At 43.6% G+C, this 15,145-nt stretch overlaps 1 protein-coding gene across 1 annotated transcript in view; it reads left to right on the top strand.

Moving 5' to 3' along the window:
* The first annotated feature begins 899 nt into the window (after positions 1-899).
* LOC126412223 (uncharacterized) overlaps positions 900-15,145 on the top strand; it is a 183,124-nt gene continuing 168,878 nt past the window's right edge. Inside the window, exon 1 of the mRNA XM_050081712.1 lies at positions 900-1,681. Coding sequence (XP_049937669.1) covers positions 1,511-1,681 — 171 coding nt within the window. The 5' untranslated portion in view covers positions 900-1,510. The remainder of the gene's footprint in view (positions 1,682-15,145) is intronic.

Below are 15,145 nucleotides of genomic sequence, written 5' to 3'. Positions count from 1 at the left end.
AAGCGCAAAAGCTACTGCTTCATTAGATACTTAGCGCCATGAAATTATTTCGCAAGTCATTCACTTAATGTGGACAGTGTTTTTAATTAATACTTCGCAGTCTTATATAATTGTAGTATAAGTATCTGACTTCTTAAGATGAAATGTGTTAATGCTATCAGCGCGTGCCGTGTGTAAATTGTTTTGTGATGCAATAAATTTGTTATTTTTCTGTTATTTAGCACGCCAGTATCCCCGCTTCCTATGGAGTCTCGACTCTACCGCAAAACTGTGCTCAATTAGACTTGGTAAACTAGAACAAATGCAGCTTACTGATATTCTTTTGACCTTGTTGTTGTTGTTGTTGTGGTCTTCAGTCCTGAGACTGGTTTGATGCAGCTCTCCATGCTACTCTATCCTGTGCAAGCTTCTTCATCTCCCAGTACTTACTGCAACCTGCGCCCTTCTGAATCTGCTTAGTGTATTCATCTCTTGGTCTCCCTCTACGATTTTTACCCTCCACGCTGCCCCCCAATACTAAATTTGTGATCCCTTGATGTCCTACCAACCGGTCCCTTCTTCTTGCTTTTGACCTTACAAACGATAAAACGTCTCCTTCACAGTAATTCACAGGTTGAAGATGCAGATACGTTGTTGAGCAGGAAAGATTTTAGCGTTCTCCTTCCAATACAAACGCATCTAGCGTACACGTTGTTTGACTTGGAGCGGCAGCAACAGCCTCGATGTTCCAACGCGGACTGTAGGCTGTTTCTGGAGAATGCCGCTCCCGCCGTGGTGGCAGCAGAGGTCAGATGGGGCGGACCTGCCTGTGGTGGGGGACAGTCACGTGACTCACGGCGCCGGGCGACGGTAGTGGGGATGGAGCAGCTGTAGCTACTCGGGTGGCAGACTAACTTTCAGTGCGTGCTCGAACGCACGCGGGGAAGGTGGGTTTTCTGAGAGAAGGAGCAAGTGTACATTGGATCGTGCTTCAACGAAGCTTCTATTTCGAGGGAAAGACAACGTTCCAAAGAGGCAGCGTCAACCTATATGGTGTGTCACGACACTATGCAAGCACCGTCTCATTCGATCCGATGACGCAGTCAATGTCGTGAGTAGAGCAAGTGTGTCAATGTGTCAGGTACCTCGTTTTAAAGTTATAGGAAAACGTCACTAACAAGTGGGATACGTATTTACGGTTACTGATACGTATTTACGGTTACTGAGTAAAACCACGAGCGCACGCTTTGTTTCGCTTGTGAGTGACCTGAAGTGGAGCATGGGAGGAATACAAGCAGCGAGCAGTATTTTTTTGTTTAATGAAGTGATGCGTGTCATCCGTTGCACTTAGGTTTGAAAAGCACAGTACTCACTCTTGCTATCAGCGCGGACGCTTGCAACTGCACTTGTCGTATCACTGTTTCACGCGAGCACCGCCGCGCGCTACGGCCCTGCGCAGAGTGACCTATTGTGACGTGTGTCCGCTATGTGAGGAGCAGCTGATCGGAGGACACCATCATCTCGTCTCCCGATGGCTGTGAGTGCGGGCAGGTCGGCTTCGGCGGCGACGCGCGTGCTGCTGCTGGCGCTGTCCTGGAGCGGCGCCGTCTCTGGAGCCTCCGGTGGCGCTGCGGACTCGCTGGAGGACCCCACGTGGTCCCCTCTGGCCGTCGCGCACTGCCGAGCCACGTGTCTGCGACAGGTGAGCGAACGCGCGGAATCAGCTTCGCTGTTAACGACCAGCACGTGCTGCCGCAGCGAAAACCTTGCATGACAATAGTCGTCGTTTCACGTAAAAAAAAAAAAAAAAAAAAAAATGTATTATGTCACTAACACTGTCAAACTACAGTCTGAGTACAAATTGATCTACTTTGCAGCAGCGACCAGAACTGTTTTGTTTTGCGAAATGTCTGTTTTTCGACTGGAAAAAAATCTGCTTATGTACTCTTTCATGCTTGGAAAACTTGTCTCCTGCCGAAAATTCTCTTTTTCCCTCCGTTTTCCTCGTCCTGATACTGCTATTTTCGTTAGGAAAACGGTAGTGTTTAATGTGTTACACATTTTCAAAGCACACACGTACGATGTCATTTATACTGAAAACACAATATGATAGTCTACGTTAATCGTGTGCTCACAGATAGCAAAATGTTAATGCACTGCCTCTACATCTATATGGAAGTCACCAGCCCTCTTTTTCTGTCTGTATTTGAAGGCTACTCTCAGGAAATACTATATAGATTTTGATACGGCATTCACTAACAGCCGACCGATTCACTACGAAGCTTCGTGTGTGTAATTTATAAATACTCCGTGCGAACTGGCCGAACTATGGTGAATTAAAAATGCTCCCAATGTGCTTTACTGTCTGTATGTGAAGGCTGATCTCAGGAACTGCTGTAGGGATTTGGAGACTGTTTTCAGTAACAAACTGATATGTGAGGAAGGCGAGTTTGCATATAATCTACTGCTGCTATGTTAAGTTGGTCGTCCGCTCGTAGATTCTTGGTGCTACCCGTGCGAAGCCGAAACGGGTCGCTAGATTCTATTTTACAAATGACGTAGATGACGTAGTAGTTGAGTAGTCGCGTCATAAATAAAGATCTGTCTCTCTCTCTCTCTCTCTCTCTCTCTCTATATATATATATATATATATATATATATATATATATATATATATATATATATATTGTCAAACATCATTTACAAAGGTCCAGTTAGAGTTAGAGTATTTGATGCTGTACTGGCTGTTTTTATAAAGGTTGCATGGTGGTCTTTGCTTTTGTAAATGATTGATCGAAGATCCCCGACGGTGTAAAAACGGCCGAAATCTGTGTGGGACTGCACCATGTTCTTCGAGTTTGTCTCTAGGTTCCCCTGACATAACAGTTTATGTTCACGAAAACCTGCCAAACCAGATTATTAGCGTCTCTGGGAAAGTACCTCCAGGTTAGCGACGGTCTGTTTTGTCTGTGTTCGTACACATTTTTGAACAAGTGTAAGAGGAGGTACACACGGAGTTATACTTCCATGCAATAAAAGTGTTTGTGTAGCTACAACGAATGTTTCATTTATGGTATGGTGGCTTAAATACCGGCTGTTTGTACAGGACGGCACTTATACGAATCGAAGCTTCATAGTACTTACAGGATTTCTGGATTCCTCGTTTGTATTATGTGGACATTTTCCCGAGCTTACCGCCGTCATCATGAAGCGTCTGTCGGCTCTGGAAGTCCGGTGTACCATAGTCTCGAAATGTAAGTGGCTAGACTTGTTGCCTGTATCTGCGAACATTTGATATCCGCTATTTTTATACAGTACCAAAGACACTTAAACGGCATCTAGAACAATATGACTGTAGCGTAGGTATGTAAAGAAAACCACTACACTTACGTTACGCTATTGACTAAAATCGCTGGTAACAGTAAGTCCTATCAAATACTTAGTAGTAACTGTACGGACGGTCACGTAAAACAAACAGTGGGAAAAACAGGATCCGGGCTGAGATTCATTGGGAGAATATGAAGAAAATTTAGTTCATCTACGAAAGAAGTGGCTTATAAAACACTTGGTCGACAGCTTCTTGAGTACTGCACATCAGTCTAGGACCCTTGCCAACTAGGATGAATAGAAGCGACAAGATCAAAGAGTATCAACCCGGAATCGTTTACTGAGCGCTAAAGCCTTGCAGAGATGCCCAACTAATTCCAGTGACAGTCACTTCGAGACAGGTGTTGTGCATCGCGGAGAGGTTTTCTCTTGAAAAGAGTCTAGTAACATAATAATTCCTCTCACACACTTCTCGCGAAATGGTGAACCGGCAAAATCAGATAAATGAGAGCCAATGCACACCTTCAATGACAATAATTCACACAGGAGCCATTTGTGAATGGAACAGGGAAGTGAAGACGAGATAGTGGAGCCAGAAGTACTTTTCTCCATAGTGTAAGATCGCAGTGACGCTTTATTAGCTAAGTGTTGTGATTGCAGGTGAATTGCACTTCTCCAAACGTGTTACTGCCGAACTGTGTTTAACCTCCAGATTTACCCATGACGAAATCATATCGACATCCTTTCACATCTTTCAACAGTTGCTAGCCTCAATCATTGCAACAGAACTTCAATGTTATGCGGGTATTAAAAATTTGATATACTGTTATGTTTCATCAAACAAGGAATAAAATATTTAGCTAATTATTGCGCGTTCGATGGTACTAAACACATTTATCGTCCAGTTGCAAACCGGAATCACGGAGATGAACGACAAAATGTGCATATTCATTCCATTTCAGTATTCTGAGCAATCGAATGATCGGTTTATGCAGATATCATCTGTGCTATAACAGACAACAACAAAGGTGTGCTACGTAATATTCAGTAGCTAAGACTCCGACAATCTGTAAATTTCCTTTGCAGGAATGAACAAACACGAACTGATTTTCTTTATAGGATCGAGCGTTCTTGTCTATCTTCTTCGGATGCCCCGCAAGTCATGAGAGGTCGCGTATAATTTTGAGTTCTGAATCCAACGTGCTAAAAGTAGCTTACTTCCATTTGAAAGTGTGTTTTCTGTTCAATATTATTAAATATATAGTTCCTATGGAGTTAAACTGTAAGAGTATTCGATCAGGCTTCAGCTCTTGTAAAAGGTCGCATAAAAGATAGCTAGTACGCCGTTAAATATATTGCAGAGCGTTTTTACAAAAAATAAAGCATGTTCCATAAATGAAAACGTAACTGAAGAAGACAACATTACGCTATCTGTGGTAAAATGAGTAAAGTGATTATCAAAACAATTTTTAAAGTTCCTCTGAAAGTCACTAAAGGCTACTTTTCATTAAAAGCTTTCTTTGTATTGTTACTGACGACGATTACTCACACAGTTTGTGAAATACTTTATGCTTGTATTCCAGTGGTGACTCCTCCGCTAGGGTCAAGAACAAGGCGCGGGAACTGAAGGCAGGAGAATAACTGCTTTCACTTTCGTTAGACTAAGCGGTGTTGCAAGCTGGAGAAGCACACACGCACGCGCACACACACACACACACACACACACACACACACACAGGAAGAACGGACAATACAATCAAGATCTTCGTAGCGCTGCGTACGCGGGATTGTTCAGCGCATTACGTCGTTGATTGAATACTCAACCTAACGACTACCCTTCCCCGTAATGTTACCTCACACTGCAACTAAATTTCGCAACAGGTTTTCCTTACTAAATATGTAGAATATGACATACTCATTCGTTTCAGCTTTTGTGTTATTTTGTTAAATTCTATTCTTCTGAAATCAAGTTATAGCATTTCGTTGGAAGAGAGAATAGTTCAGATTCACGAGATCCATTACGTGGAATGCGCTTTACGAAGGTGTTGAACAAAACTTTGTTTTGAGTCGCGGAAAGAGCAACGGCATTTCAGGAAGCTATTGACTTGTCGGTTTAGTATTCTGTTCATTGCAGAAGGAGGTGAACAAGAATGGTTGGAGGTTGTTTTGGGGGAAAAGACCAAACTGCGAGGTCATCGGTCTCATTGGATTAGAGTAGGACGGGGAAGGAAGTCGGCCGTGCCCTTTCAAAGGAACCATTTCGGCATTTGTCTGAAACGATTTAGGGAAATCACGGAAAACCTAAATCAGGAAGGCCGGGCGCGGGATTGAACCGTCGTCCTCCCGGATGAAACAAGAATCTGGTGTATTGTATCACTGTGCCGTAGCACCTTCCAGCTGATGGCAAGCGTTGGAAATGCCGAAATCAATGTGAATTACGATGTTTGTTCCCTGACGTAAAACGAAGCCAGAAACAATTCTCAGGAGCTGTGGTGGAATTCTGACGTAATGTAAAATTACAAATACAAACGCGAGAGTTACAGAGTTGGTATGGTTTTACATTTTTGTATACCTGAAGTGACTATCAATGCTGGCAATACCTCATATATGACGTGACCGAACTTGAAAGTTACTTAGTGCTAACAAGTAACTGGCAGGGTCAACCAGTTCTCAGGTAGCAAGCAGGCATTGGTATACGCTAATCTACATTAAAACAAACATTCTTGAACGGTTACAGTAGAGCGTAATTTTCTCATATCGCACGTTCTGCTTCACGTCGCTTTAAAAGCGGGCACGCCTTAGCGCTCTTTGCTTTCAGTCGTTTAAGGCTGCTGTCTGGCATAATCGACTGCTTCAAGTGGTTCAGATGGCTCTGAGCTCTATGGGACTTAACATCTGAGGTCATCACTCCCCTAGAACTTAGAACTACTTAAACCTAACTAACTTAAGGACATCACACACATCCCAGCCCGAGGCAGGATTCGAACCTGCGACCGTAGCGGTCGCGCGGTTCCAGACTGATCGACTGCTTCGATATTTCTGTAGGTATTGTAACTGCTGTGATGCTATCATGTTCATATAACATGTGAAGCGACATGTTAATTTTATCAAACATTTAACCACAAGTTCTTCCTTACTTCGAGTCGCCTGCCGATGTGACCGAGCGGTTCTAGACGTTTCAGTCCGGAACCGCGCTGCTGCTACGCTCACAGGTTCAAATCCTGCCTCGGGTATGGATGTGTGAGATGTTCTTAGGTTAGTTGCGTTTAAGTAGTTCTAAGTTCTAGGGGACTGATGACCTCAGATGTTAAGTCCCATAATGTTCAGAGCCATTTTACATCGAGTCGCTCGGTAGTTCGAACTGAAATAAATCCCAGTAACAGTGTTAAGAAATTTTACAGAGAATTCCAGTACCTTATTTTGATGCGAGGACTATTTACATTCTTTTCGTAGTAAATATTGGCTTTTATTTATTGTTAGCGCCGTGATTAATCAACCGGCATCCTGAACTCACATCTTTTTATCACCTTTTGCAAATGTCGGAATACTCTCTCACTGCTGTTAGAACGTACTTATTAATTCACTCATATTTATTGTGAGCAGGAGCAATCCTGTCACGCTTACTGCCAGCCGATGTTATGTTGCTTTCGATGATGACTTCCAGTCCACGGCGTCATAGCAGATTCCCCAGCAATTTACATTATGCACGGCTAGTTCCGTCATCCTTATGGATAGTAAGCGGGATGTAAATCATGAAGTCCTTGAAGATGCGTTTTTCTCTGTGAACCGATAAACACCAAGAAGAGCTTATGTCATGCAGTCGCGGTGAAAACAACGCTGGCAGAAGGCCGATGAGGGGATAATGAAGCATTGCTGATGAGCTTCCGTCATGCGTGACGGCAAGAATGCCAGCAGGTGTACGGAACGGAATGGAAATAAATTAAATGTGAAGACTGCAGTGACAAACGTCCAACGGCTTTCCCTATATCCTTCCTGGTATTACAGTAAAGCTTGAAATGGCAGCTTTTTGTTATAAGCTTTACAGTTTTTATTCGAAGTGAAAACACGACATAGTCGTTAATCTTCAATTCGTCGCAGAGTTCTCCATTTTGCGATGGACCCTAAGTTATACCTGTAAGTCGGTAGAGAGTTATAACGCATAGTAGACCCATCCAGGTAAGAATTAAATTATCTGTCGGCTGTAAATTAAGGAACAAATGTAAAATGAAATACACTGAGGGAAAACAAGTCTGCTGTATAAAATTTATTTGAGACTCAACATCTACATCTACGTGGTACAGATGATCAATAAAGTGATGTAAATAGTTCATCATACTTCGCAAGACAATTTCTACCCAAATGAAGATAGAAACTTATGCATAGAAGTGCAAAACATTTATTTTGAAAAGAACGACCCAGTTTTAGAAGGATGTACCTCTTACATACATGCGCGTAAGACCTTGGGGTACTTACTACAGTTATTTTAAAGGTAAAAGTTTTCGTTTATCTCTTATGAATGTTCGATGTTTTTCAGCTCAAGTCGTAATTTAAGATGGGCTGCTGATATGAACTTGGATCACCTCCGTTAACATCTGAAAGCACCTGGCAATCCTTGCGAGTTTTGGACTGTGATGGCAATCTAATGAAAGGTCAACATTTGGGGTTAGGGATTGGGGGTGGGATGGAGGGTGTATTGGAGGAGTGTGGTTCACAGGCGCATGACGATGTGAACGTATTAAACAACAAAATTACTGTATAGGCATAATAAATAAGCGTGCTTACTAATGTAGTAAAGAAGGGAAGAAGTTTTGTTACATGTTGTATTTGGTGGTAGAAAGCCGGTTGCTACATTGTTACATGTTTTTGTGATTGTGTCGTACGAAAAGGAATGGGTTCAATGATAGAATACTGGGAAAATCTAGTTGGTCTACAATGGTGACTGGTTACAAACGCTCTTACTAAACAGTCGTGCGACCCGTTCCAGAAAATTGCCCTGATTGTTCGACCCCATATCAAATAAGCCTAAACGGTCAAGACCGGACTAATTGCATAGTGCACAGAATCATTAAACATTAATTTTTTCTCATGTTCCAAGTGCGATTGGAAAGGCAAGAAATTCTAATGTATAGCAGAATGAAACGTACTCTCTACCATTATCATAGTAGCTTACCTACTGTGGATGCTCATGTAGAAACGTTGGGATGGCTCCTATGGGATATAACAGATTTCCTGATTCATCCTTCGTGAAAATTTTTAAAATTTTTTCACTGTTTTTATTTTATTTTTTGCCTCTATAATGACTTCTTTCTTCGTAAATGGCTTATCGGTTCCTTACTAAGAGCCGTGCATCTTTTCGCATGTTGACAACTCTGTTCTTGTCCGAGACTTCCGTCAGCACCCCTCTCGTTTCCGCAGAACGCTCGGCGTGCCGCGGCTTGAGCCAGCGGTCACCTGTGACGTCGCACTAGCGCTGAGGTTGCGTGCGGGCCAGCGCTGGAACAACATTCCGTTTTATCTCTATCGACTTCTATTGCCCTTCTCGTCCGACCCGATCGTTCATCAAAATTTCACCGCAGCACTTAATCGATAGCAGGTGCCTTAAGCTTACGTAACGCGGATGCAGGTCAGCGGGGGGAGAGGGGAGCACCTGTTGTGACTCATTTAGACGTTAACTCTAGAATTTTCTGTCGCCGTGACGTCAGTAAGCGTGAAATATGCACCACAACTCATCTGCGCACAGTGCTCCTTAATTACCGTTCATACCATGGCTTAAAATAAATTGTCGCTGCTACTGGTATCGACTGGATCGTCGGTGACGTATTGCTTTCCTTACCCTAAATGTGGCATCTCGCTTTACCGTCAGGCCTGGTGGGGTAGTGGTAAGGAGCGTGACTCGAAACCGAGAGGTGGCCAGATCAAATATCGGCCGGACCGCTTTGCGTTTAAACCAACCTTCCACTCCCAACGGTGCGAGGAGTTGCCAGGAACGAGACGTGGTTCGAGTTCCACGTTTAACTCTACGTCACGCTTTTCCAGCTGGATAAGGGGGATACATTAAGGACACGCAAGACCACGACGTGGCATCCAATTACAAGACTTGCACTTGGCCACTGAACCGGACTCATTATTATTTAGCTTCACCCACGCTATGTGTCATTACTAAATGATAGAGAACGTTCGAGAAGTATGCTCATCATTCGAGGGATCCACTTCACAATGCACGATTAGCGTTTGCAGTTGTTTGGTTATTTTCATGTAGTTCAAATGTATGACGTATGAGTCATTATATATGCTTAGGGTTATTTTAAAATCAGTCATGTGTGACCCCAACTTGTGCAGTTAAAATCGTTGCAGTTTCTATGTTACAGCTTAAATAGTCACTAATCGAAAAAAACGTTTACAAAATAAGATTATAATACAACTAGAAGAAATATTAGCAACCCTACTAAAAGAGCTACAACTAGACGAAATATTGGCAACCATACTCAAAGAGCACTTGGTCTCTTTGCAATGCAGCAGATAATGTACAACTACTACCAATCGATGATGTGAGCCCCCACTGATGACGCAAGTCATGACAATGAAGTGCCGTGCGGGATTAGCCGAGCGGTCTGGGGCGCTGCAGTCATGGACTGTGCGGCTAATCTCGGCGGAGGTTCGAGTCCTCCCTCGGGCATGGGTGTGTGTGTTTGTCCTTAGGATAATTTAGGTTACGTAGTGTGTAAGCTTAGGGACTGATGGCCTTAGCAGGTAAGTCCCATAATATTTCACACACATTTGAACATTTTTGACAATGAAGTGCTGTGTTGGTGCTAGTCTGTCGTGTACAGTCAGTGCTGTAAGATGTGTCCAAGTGGAACGTAGCCGAATGGCAGAAGGAGATATCATGTTTAGACCTGCCGAGGACTACAACGTGAATGCCGTTGCCCGATTTGTTGCGTTGATACAACGTGGACTGTCCAACTTCTCTACAAGTAATCTACGTCTACATCTACATACATACTCCGCAAACCATGGTACAGTGGATGACGGAGGGTACCTTGTACTGCTACGAATCATTTCCTCTCCTGTTCTACTCCCAAATAGAGCTAGGGAAAAACGACTGCCTAAATGCACTCGTAATAGTCATAATTTCTCGCATCTTATCTCAATGGTCCTCCCGCAAAATATGCACTGGTGGCAGTAGAACCACTATAGAGTCGGCCACTAATGCTGCTCCTCTAAATTCGCACAATAATGCTTTGCGGAATGAGCACAATCTTCCCTACAGGGATTCCCGTTTGAGTTCACCTAGCACCTCCGTAATACTTGAGTGCTGACTGAACCCACTGTTAAAAAATCTAGCAACCCACCTCCGAAGTACTTCAATATTTTCCTTTAATCTGACCTGGTGGGGATCCCAATCACTCGAACAGTACTCAAGAATTGGTCGCACTATCTTTCTACAAGCCGTCTCCTTTATGGATGAAGCTATGCTTTCCCAAAATTCTCCCAATAAAAGTATGTTGAGCATTCGCCTTCCGTCCTACCAATCTGACATCTTCATTGCATTTCATATCGCTTTGCGACTTTACGCCTAGACGTTGACAAACTGTACCCTACTGATGTTAACTTACAATCTTCTACACTTACAGCAAGCTGTCATTTCATGTGACGGGGATATTCTGCAGTCTGGAGAAAGGGCGTATGAGTCGCAGCTATGTACACTATGAGATCAAAAGTATCCGGACCACCCCAAAAACATACGTTTTTCATATTAAGTGCATTTTGCTGCCACGTACTGCCAGGTACTCCGTATCAGCGACCTCGGTAGTCATTCAACATTGTGAAAAAGCGAAATGGGGCGCTCCGTGGAACGCACGGGCTTCGAACGTGGTCAGGTGATTGGGTGTCACTTCTCTCTCATAGGTCTGTACGCGAGATTTCCACATTCCTAAACTTCCCTAGGTCCACAGTTGCTGATGTGATAGTGAAGGGGAAACGTGAAGGAACACTTACGCTATGCATTTGACAGACTTTTTTCCTTGTTTTGGTCCATACTACCTCCTTCCAAAATATGGAAAATAAACAGCTTGCAATAGAAAAAATGTTTTACAGTATCGAAGTGCTCATCGTTCTGAAGGTATGCGTTTTAGAGCCCATGATTTTCATGTTTTGGTCTATACTGCCTCCTCTGTAGTTTGTCGGTGGAGTTCTGGAGATGCAGAAACCAAAAACAGTTACGTATTTGAAGCTAAGCAGCTTTTATAACACATCGTTTCCGGTCGCAACCGTTGGCTAATCGGTTTCCCGTGTACCCCGGAAGTCGGCTGTTCTCGAGCCTGGAGAATGGGCAAGGACCCTCTCGGCAAAATGAGCGGTGGACTTGACCGACTCTGCTGTTTTCAAAGCCAAGTGATTTTCTCATGAAAGTCGTTGTTTATTAATACCTTTATTAAAAGAATCTTGTCATAGGCTTGGCTGGAAGTAGCACATTTCATAAAAAAAGTACGAAAGAACGAGCATTAGCAGGAAATAGCCAGTTTAAATGGATATCTCCTGCTCTGGAAGATGATAGTCCGAAAGTTCTGCAGTCTGAAAGTGGTTCTGTGAACCCTCTGCCAAGTACACGTGTAAGCGCAGAGGAGTCATGTAGCTGTAGACGTGGGTTAAAACAGCTTCGTGCTGTAGCAGCTCGCAAAATTGATAGCCGTCCCTCTGATCCCTAGCGACCAGTAAAGTTGGTAGTTGGTTTACCGTATCACAATATGGGGCTTCAGCAACCTGATCGAAATGTTTCATAACAACGAGGTGTACTTGGCAGCGCCTTATAGAAGACGTAAAATCCATTTGCTGCAGAGGAAATTATTGTGGTTTTCACATGTGTCCATCTCCCTTGTAACTGTAGATTGTTATCTTATTTTGTCGATGGATGAGATACTATAAATGACTTGGAGGTTAAATAGACCAACAGTTTGGTTACAGTGGGTCCGATCTCCGTCATTTTTTGGCAGGATGAAGAAGCCCAGGTCAAGTTGGAAAGTATTCTATTATAGAGGTTAGAATCTCTTTCTGTGAGTGGTTGGAATAACCAGACAAATTTTGCAAATATACGAGACAAAGAGAAAAACGTTTAATTACGTGCTCGAAATGATTCATGGTGACATAGAAAGGTAAGATTGCAAATACTCTGCACCACTTCAAATAAATACAGCAAAACAGACGTATGTCAATTAAGCTTCCGTGACTTTCATTTAGCATATGTGTGGAAGACAAACACAAATTTCAGAATAAGATATTCTGAACACCTAAAGCACAAAAAAGTGGAAGCACATACACCAATCCCCATCCTGTGGCTAATCCATGTCTCCGCAATATCCTTTCTTCCAGAATGCTTGTCTTGCAAGTTACGCAGAGGAACTTCTATGAAGTTTGGAAGGTAGGATGTGTAGTGGTGGAGGTAAGGGTGCGAGGACGGGTCGTGAGTCGTGCTTGGGTAGCTCAGGTTGTAGAGCACTTCCCCGCGAAAGGCAAATAACCCAGGTTCGTGTCTTGGTCCGGTACACACTTTTAAACTGCCAGTAAGTTTCGTATCAGCGCACACTCCACTGCAGAGCGAAAATTCGTTCTGGACATACACATTTGCAGACCACCTCATACATTGCGGAAGTGAAGGATAGGAACCAATGCTGGACAGGACGTGATTTGGGACGAGAATGATTTCTAGTAGAGACAATTGAAGGTTCTATTCCGGGTAAAAGAGGGAAGTACAGAGGAGCCAGATGCTGGACGACGTCAGTAGACAGGATGGAGGGTACCGAAGAATGAGGAAGGAAAGTAGAGGACATAGAAGCATACAGGCCTACGACGTCTAAACCTGCCGCAAGACACTTAACCAAATGGTGGGCTTAAGAATGCCAGTAAGCAGTAACAATAATTTGTGGACAGGTAATTCCAACCTACCATAACTCAAAGCAGACAGTGAAGCTTGCCTTGTCCACTACAGAAACTTTAACGACTAAATAGACATACACCATCTTTCTCGTTTGTAAACATAACTTTCTGAAGCTATAATCTAAACCTAAAATTTCCGATGCAAGTTTCGCCTGTGTTGCAGATGACATATTGATTAGACATGAGGATGAAATGTATAGACAGCCCCGAACATGCATGAGGTAATGTAAGTTAACATTCAGTAAACTACTACTAAATTTCTAACTTGTTAGAAAACCGTGGTTTCGAATAAAGTAGTGATTTCAGGCCATACATTCCGAGACATTTTTTTCTATTATAACCTTACTCGTCCTTAGGATGTTATGGTTTCCTTCTTTTTCGTAGGCTCGTATTACACACTATCAAATTTCTTTGTCAAAGATTTGATCAAAGATGTGATCAAGTATTCCGTCAAATATATTTGACAAAGATCTTTGACGTAGCGCTAGAAGGGGTATTACACTGTCCTCACATTTTTCATCAAAGTTCAAGATGGCTGACAACAACTTGTTACTAACCGCAGCAGTTGCATGTACCACAATTGCGCTGTGTGCACATGTATAAGAGAAGCGGGGGGGGGGGGGGGAGAGGGGGGGGGGGGCGGGGAAGAAACATACCTGAGTGAAGCCGTGGGTTTTACGACTACAAGATAAAACCATTCAACAAAACTTGTTTATACGTGAGGTTATAGTGGAGGACGTCAAGTCGTACATCAATTACTTAAGAATGGATGAGCATACATTTCTGTATGTGCTCAATGAAGTGTATCCTCAACTCACAAAGCACAATATTCTTAAGAACTGCGGCATCTGCAGAAGACAGGCTCACTGTAACACTCCGATTCCTTGCTACAGGAGAGGGTTAGGTTAGGTTAGGTTAAGTTAGGTTAGGTCAGGTCAGGTCAGGTCAGGACTCCAATCTTCTTAATCTACTTTTGTATTCAGCTTGCCTCACGTTGTAAAGCGCCTCATCAGCTTCATACATCTCTGTTAATTTTGTAGTTGTCGGCACACACCAATTGTATTTACCGGCAATGTTTATAAAAACAACACAGACGACAGAATGCTGCAGCGATGCTAGCGCTCCATGTGGTAACATGTCACATTGCAGTGAACAGAAGACAAGCGACTTCTTTGATCAAATCTACAGCGAGGCCCTAGATTTGATCAAATACTGGACGACATTTGACAAGTTCCCTATTACACCATCAAATATCTTTGACAAAGATACTGGACAAAGATATTTGACAAAGAAATTTGATGGTGTAATACCGGTCGTACTAAACTAAAAAAGAATTTCTCAAATCAAAGTTTTGCATGTTGTAACGTCGGCCGATTCGACGGAAGAGAATAAATGATTTGAATTCCACCGACCACCTTGTTCGGCCGATGTCGGAGCCAGTGCGACCGCAGCCAAAGCTGTACGGTAAGGTCCAAGGCTGCGGGCACGTGTGCGAGTAGCTTCTGCGGTCGCCAAGGCCGCTCCTGGGACGAGACGAGAGCAGAGGAGACTAGCTGCCCCTAATTACTGTGCGCCGAGCCGCGCTGCGCTGCGCTGCGGGCCAACAACCGTAACGTATACCCAGCCACCGCCGCCGCCGCCGCTGCTGCCTCTTAATCGCCGAAAAAAGAAGGCGACGAGAACGGCGGGCAGGGGAAGGAAAGGCAGCACAAAAAGGAGCAGCAGGGGCGGCCCGAAGGGGTACACACACACACACACACACATACACACACACACCACAGTGATCGGCCGAGACCTTGCTGCAGCGTCCTTGCCCGGCAAATGTTTGCAATGAATTTGCTCAGGGAGGTACTGACGGTAAGCAAGTGAGAAAGCACAGTGGTTCCGTAAGCAGCGACCGCTTTAT

Source organism: Schistocerca serialis, chromosome 7 (assembly GCF_023864345.2).
Source record: "Schistocerca serialis cubense isolate TAMUIC-IGC-003099 chromosome 7, iqSchSeri2.2, whole genome shotgun sequence".
Lineage (NCBI taxonomy): Eukaryota > Metazoa > Arthropoda > Insecta > Orthoptera > Acrididae > Schistocerca > Schistocerca serialis.
The sequence above is the reverse complement of the archived record's forward strand: the minus strand, read 5'-3'. Positions and strand labels throughout refer to the sequence as shown.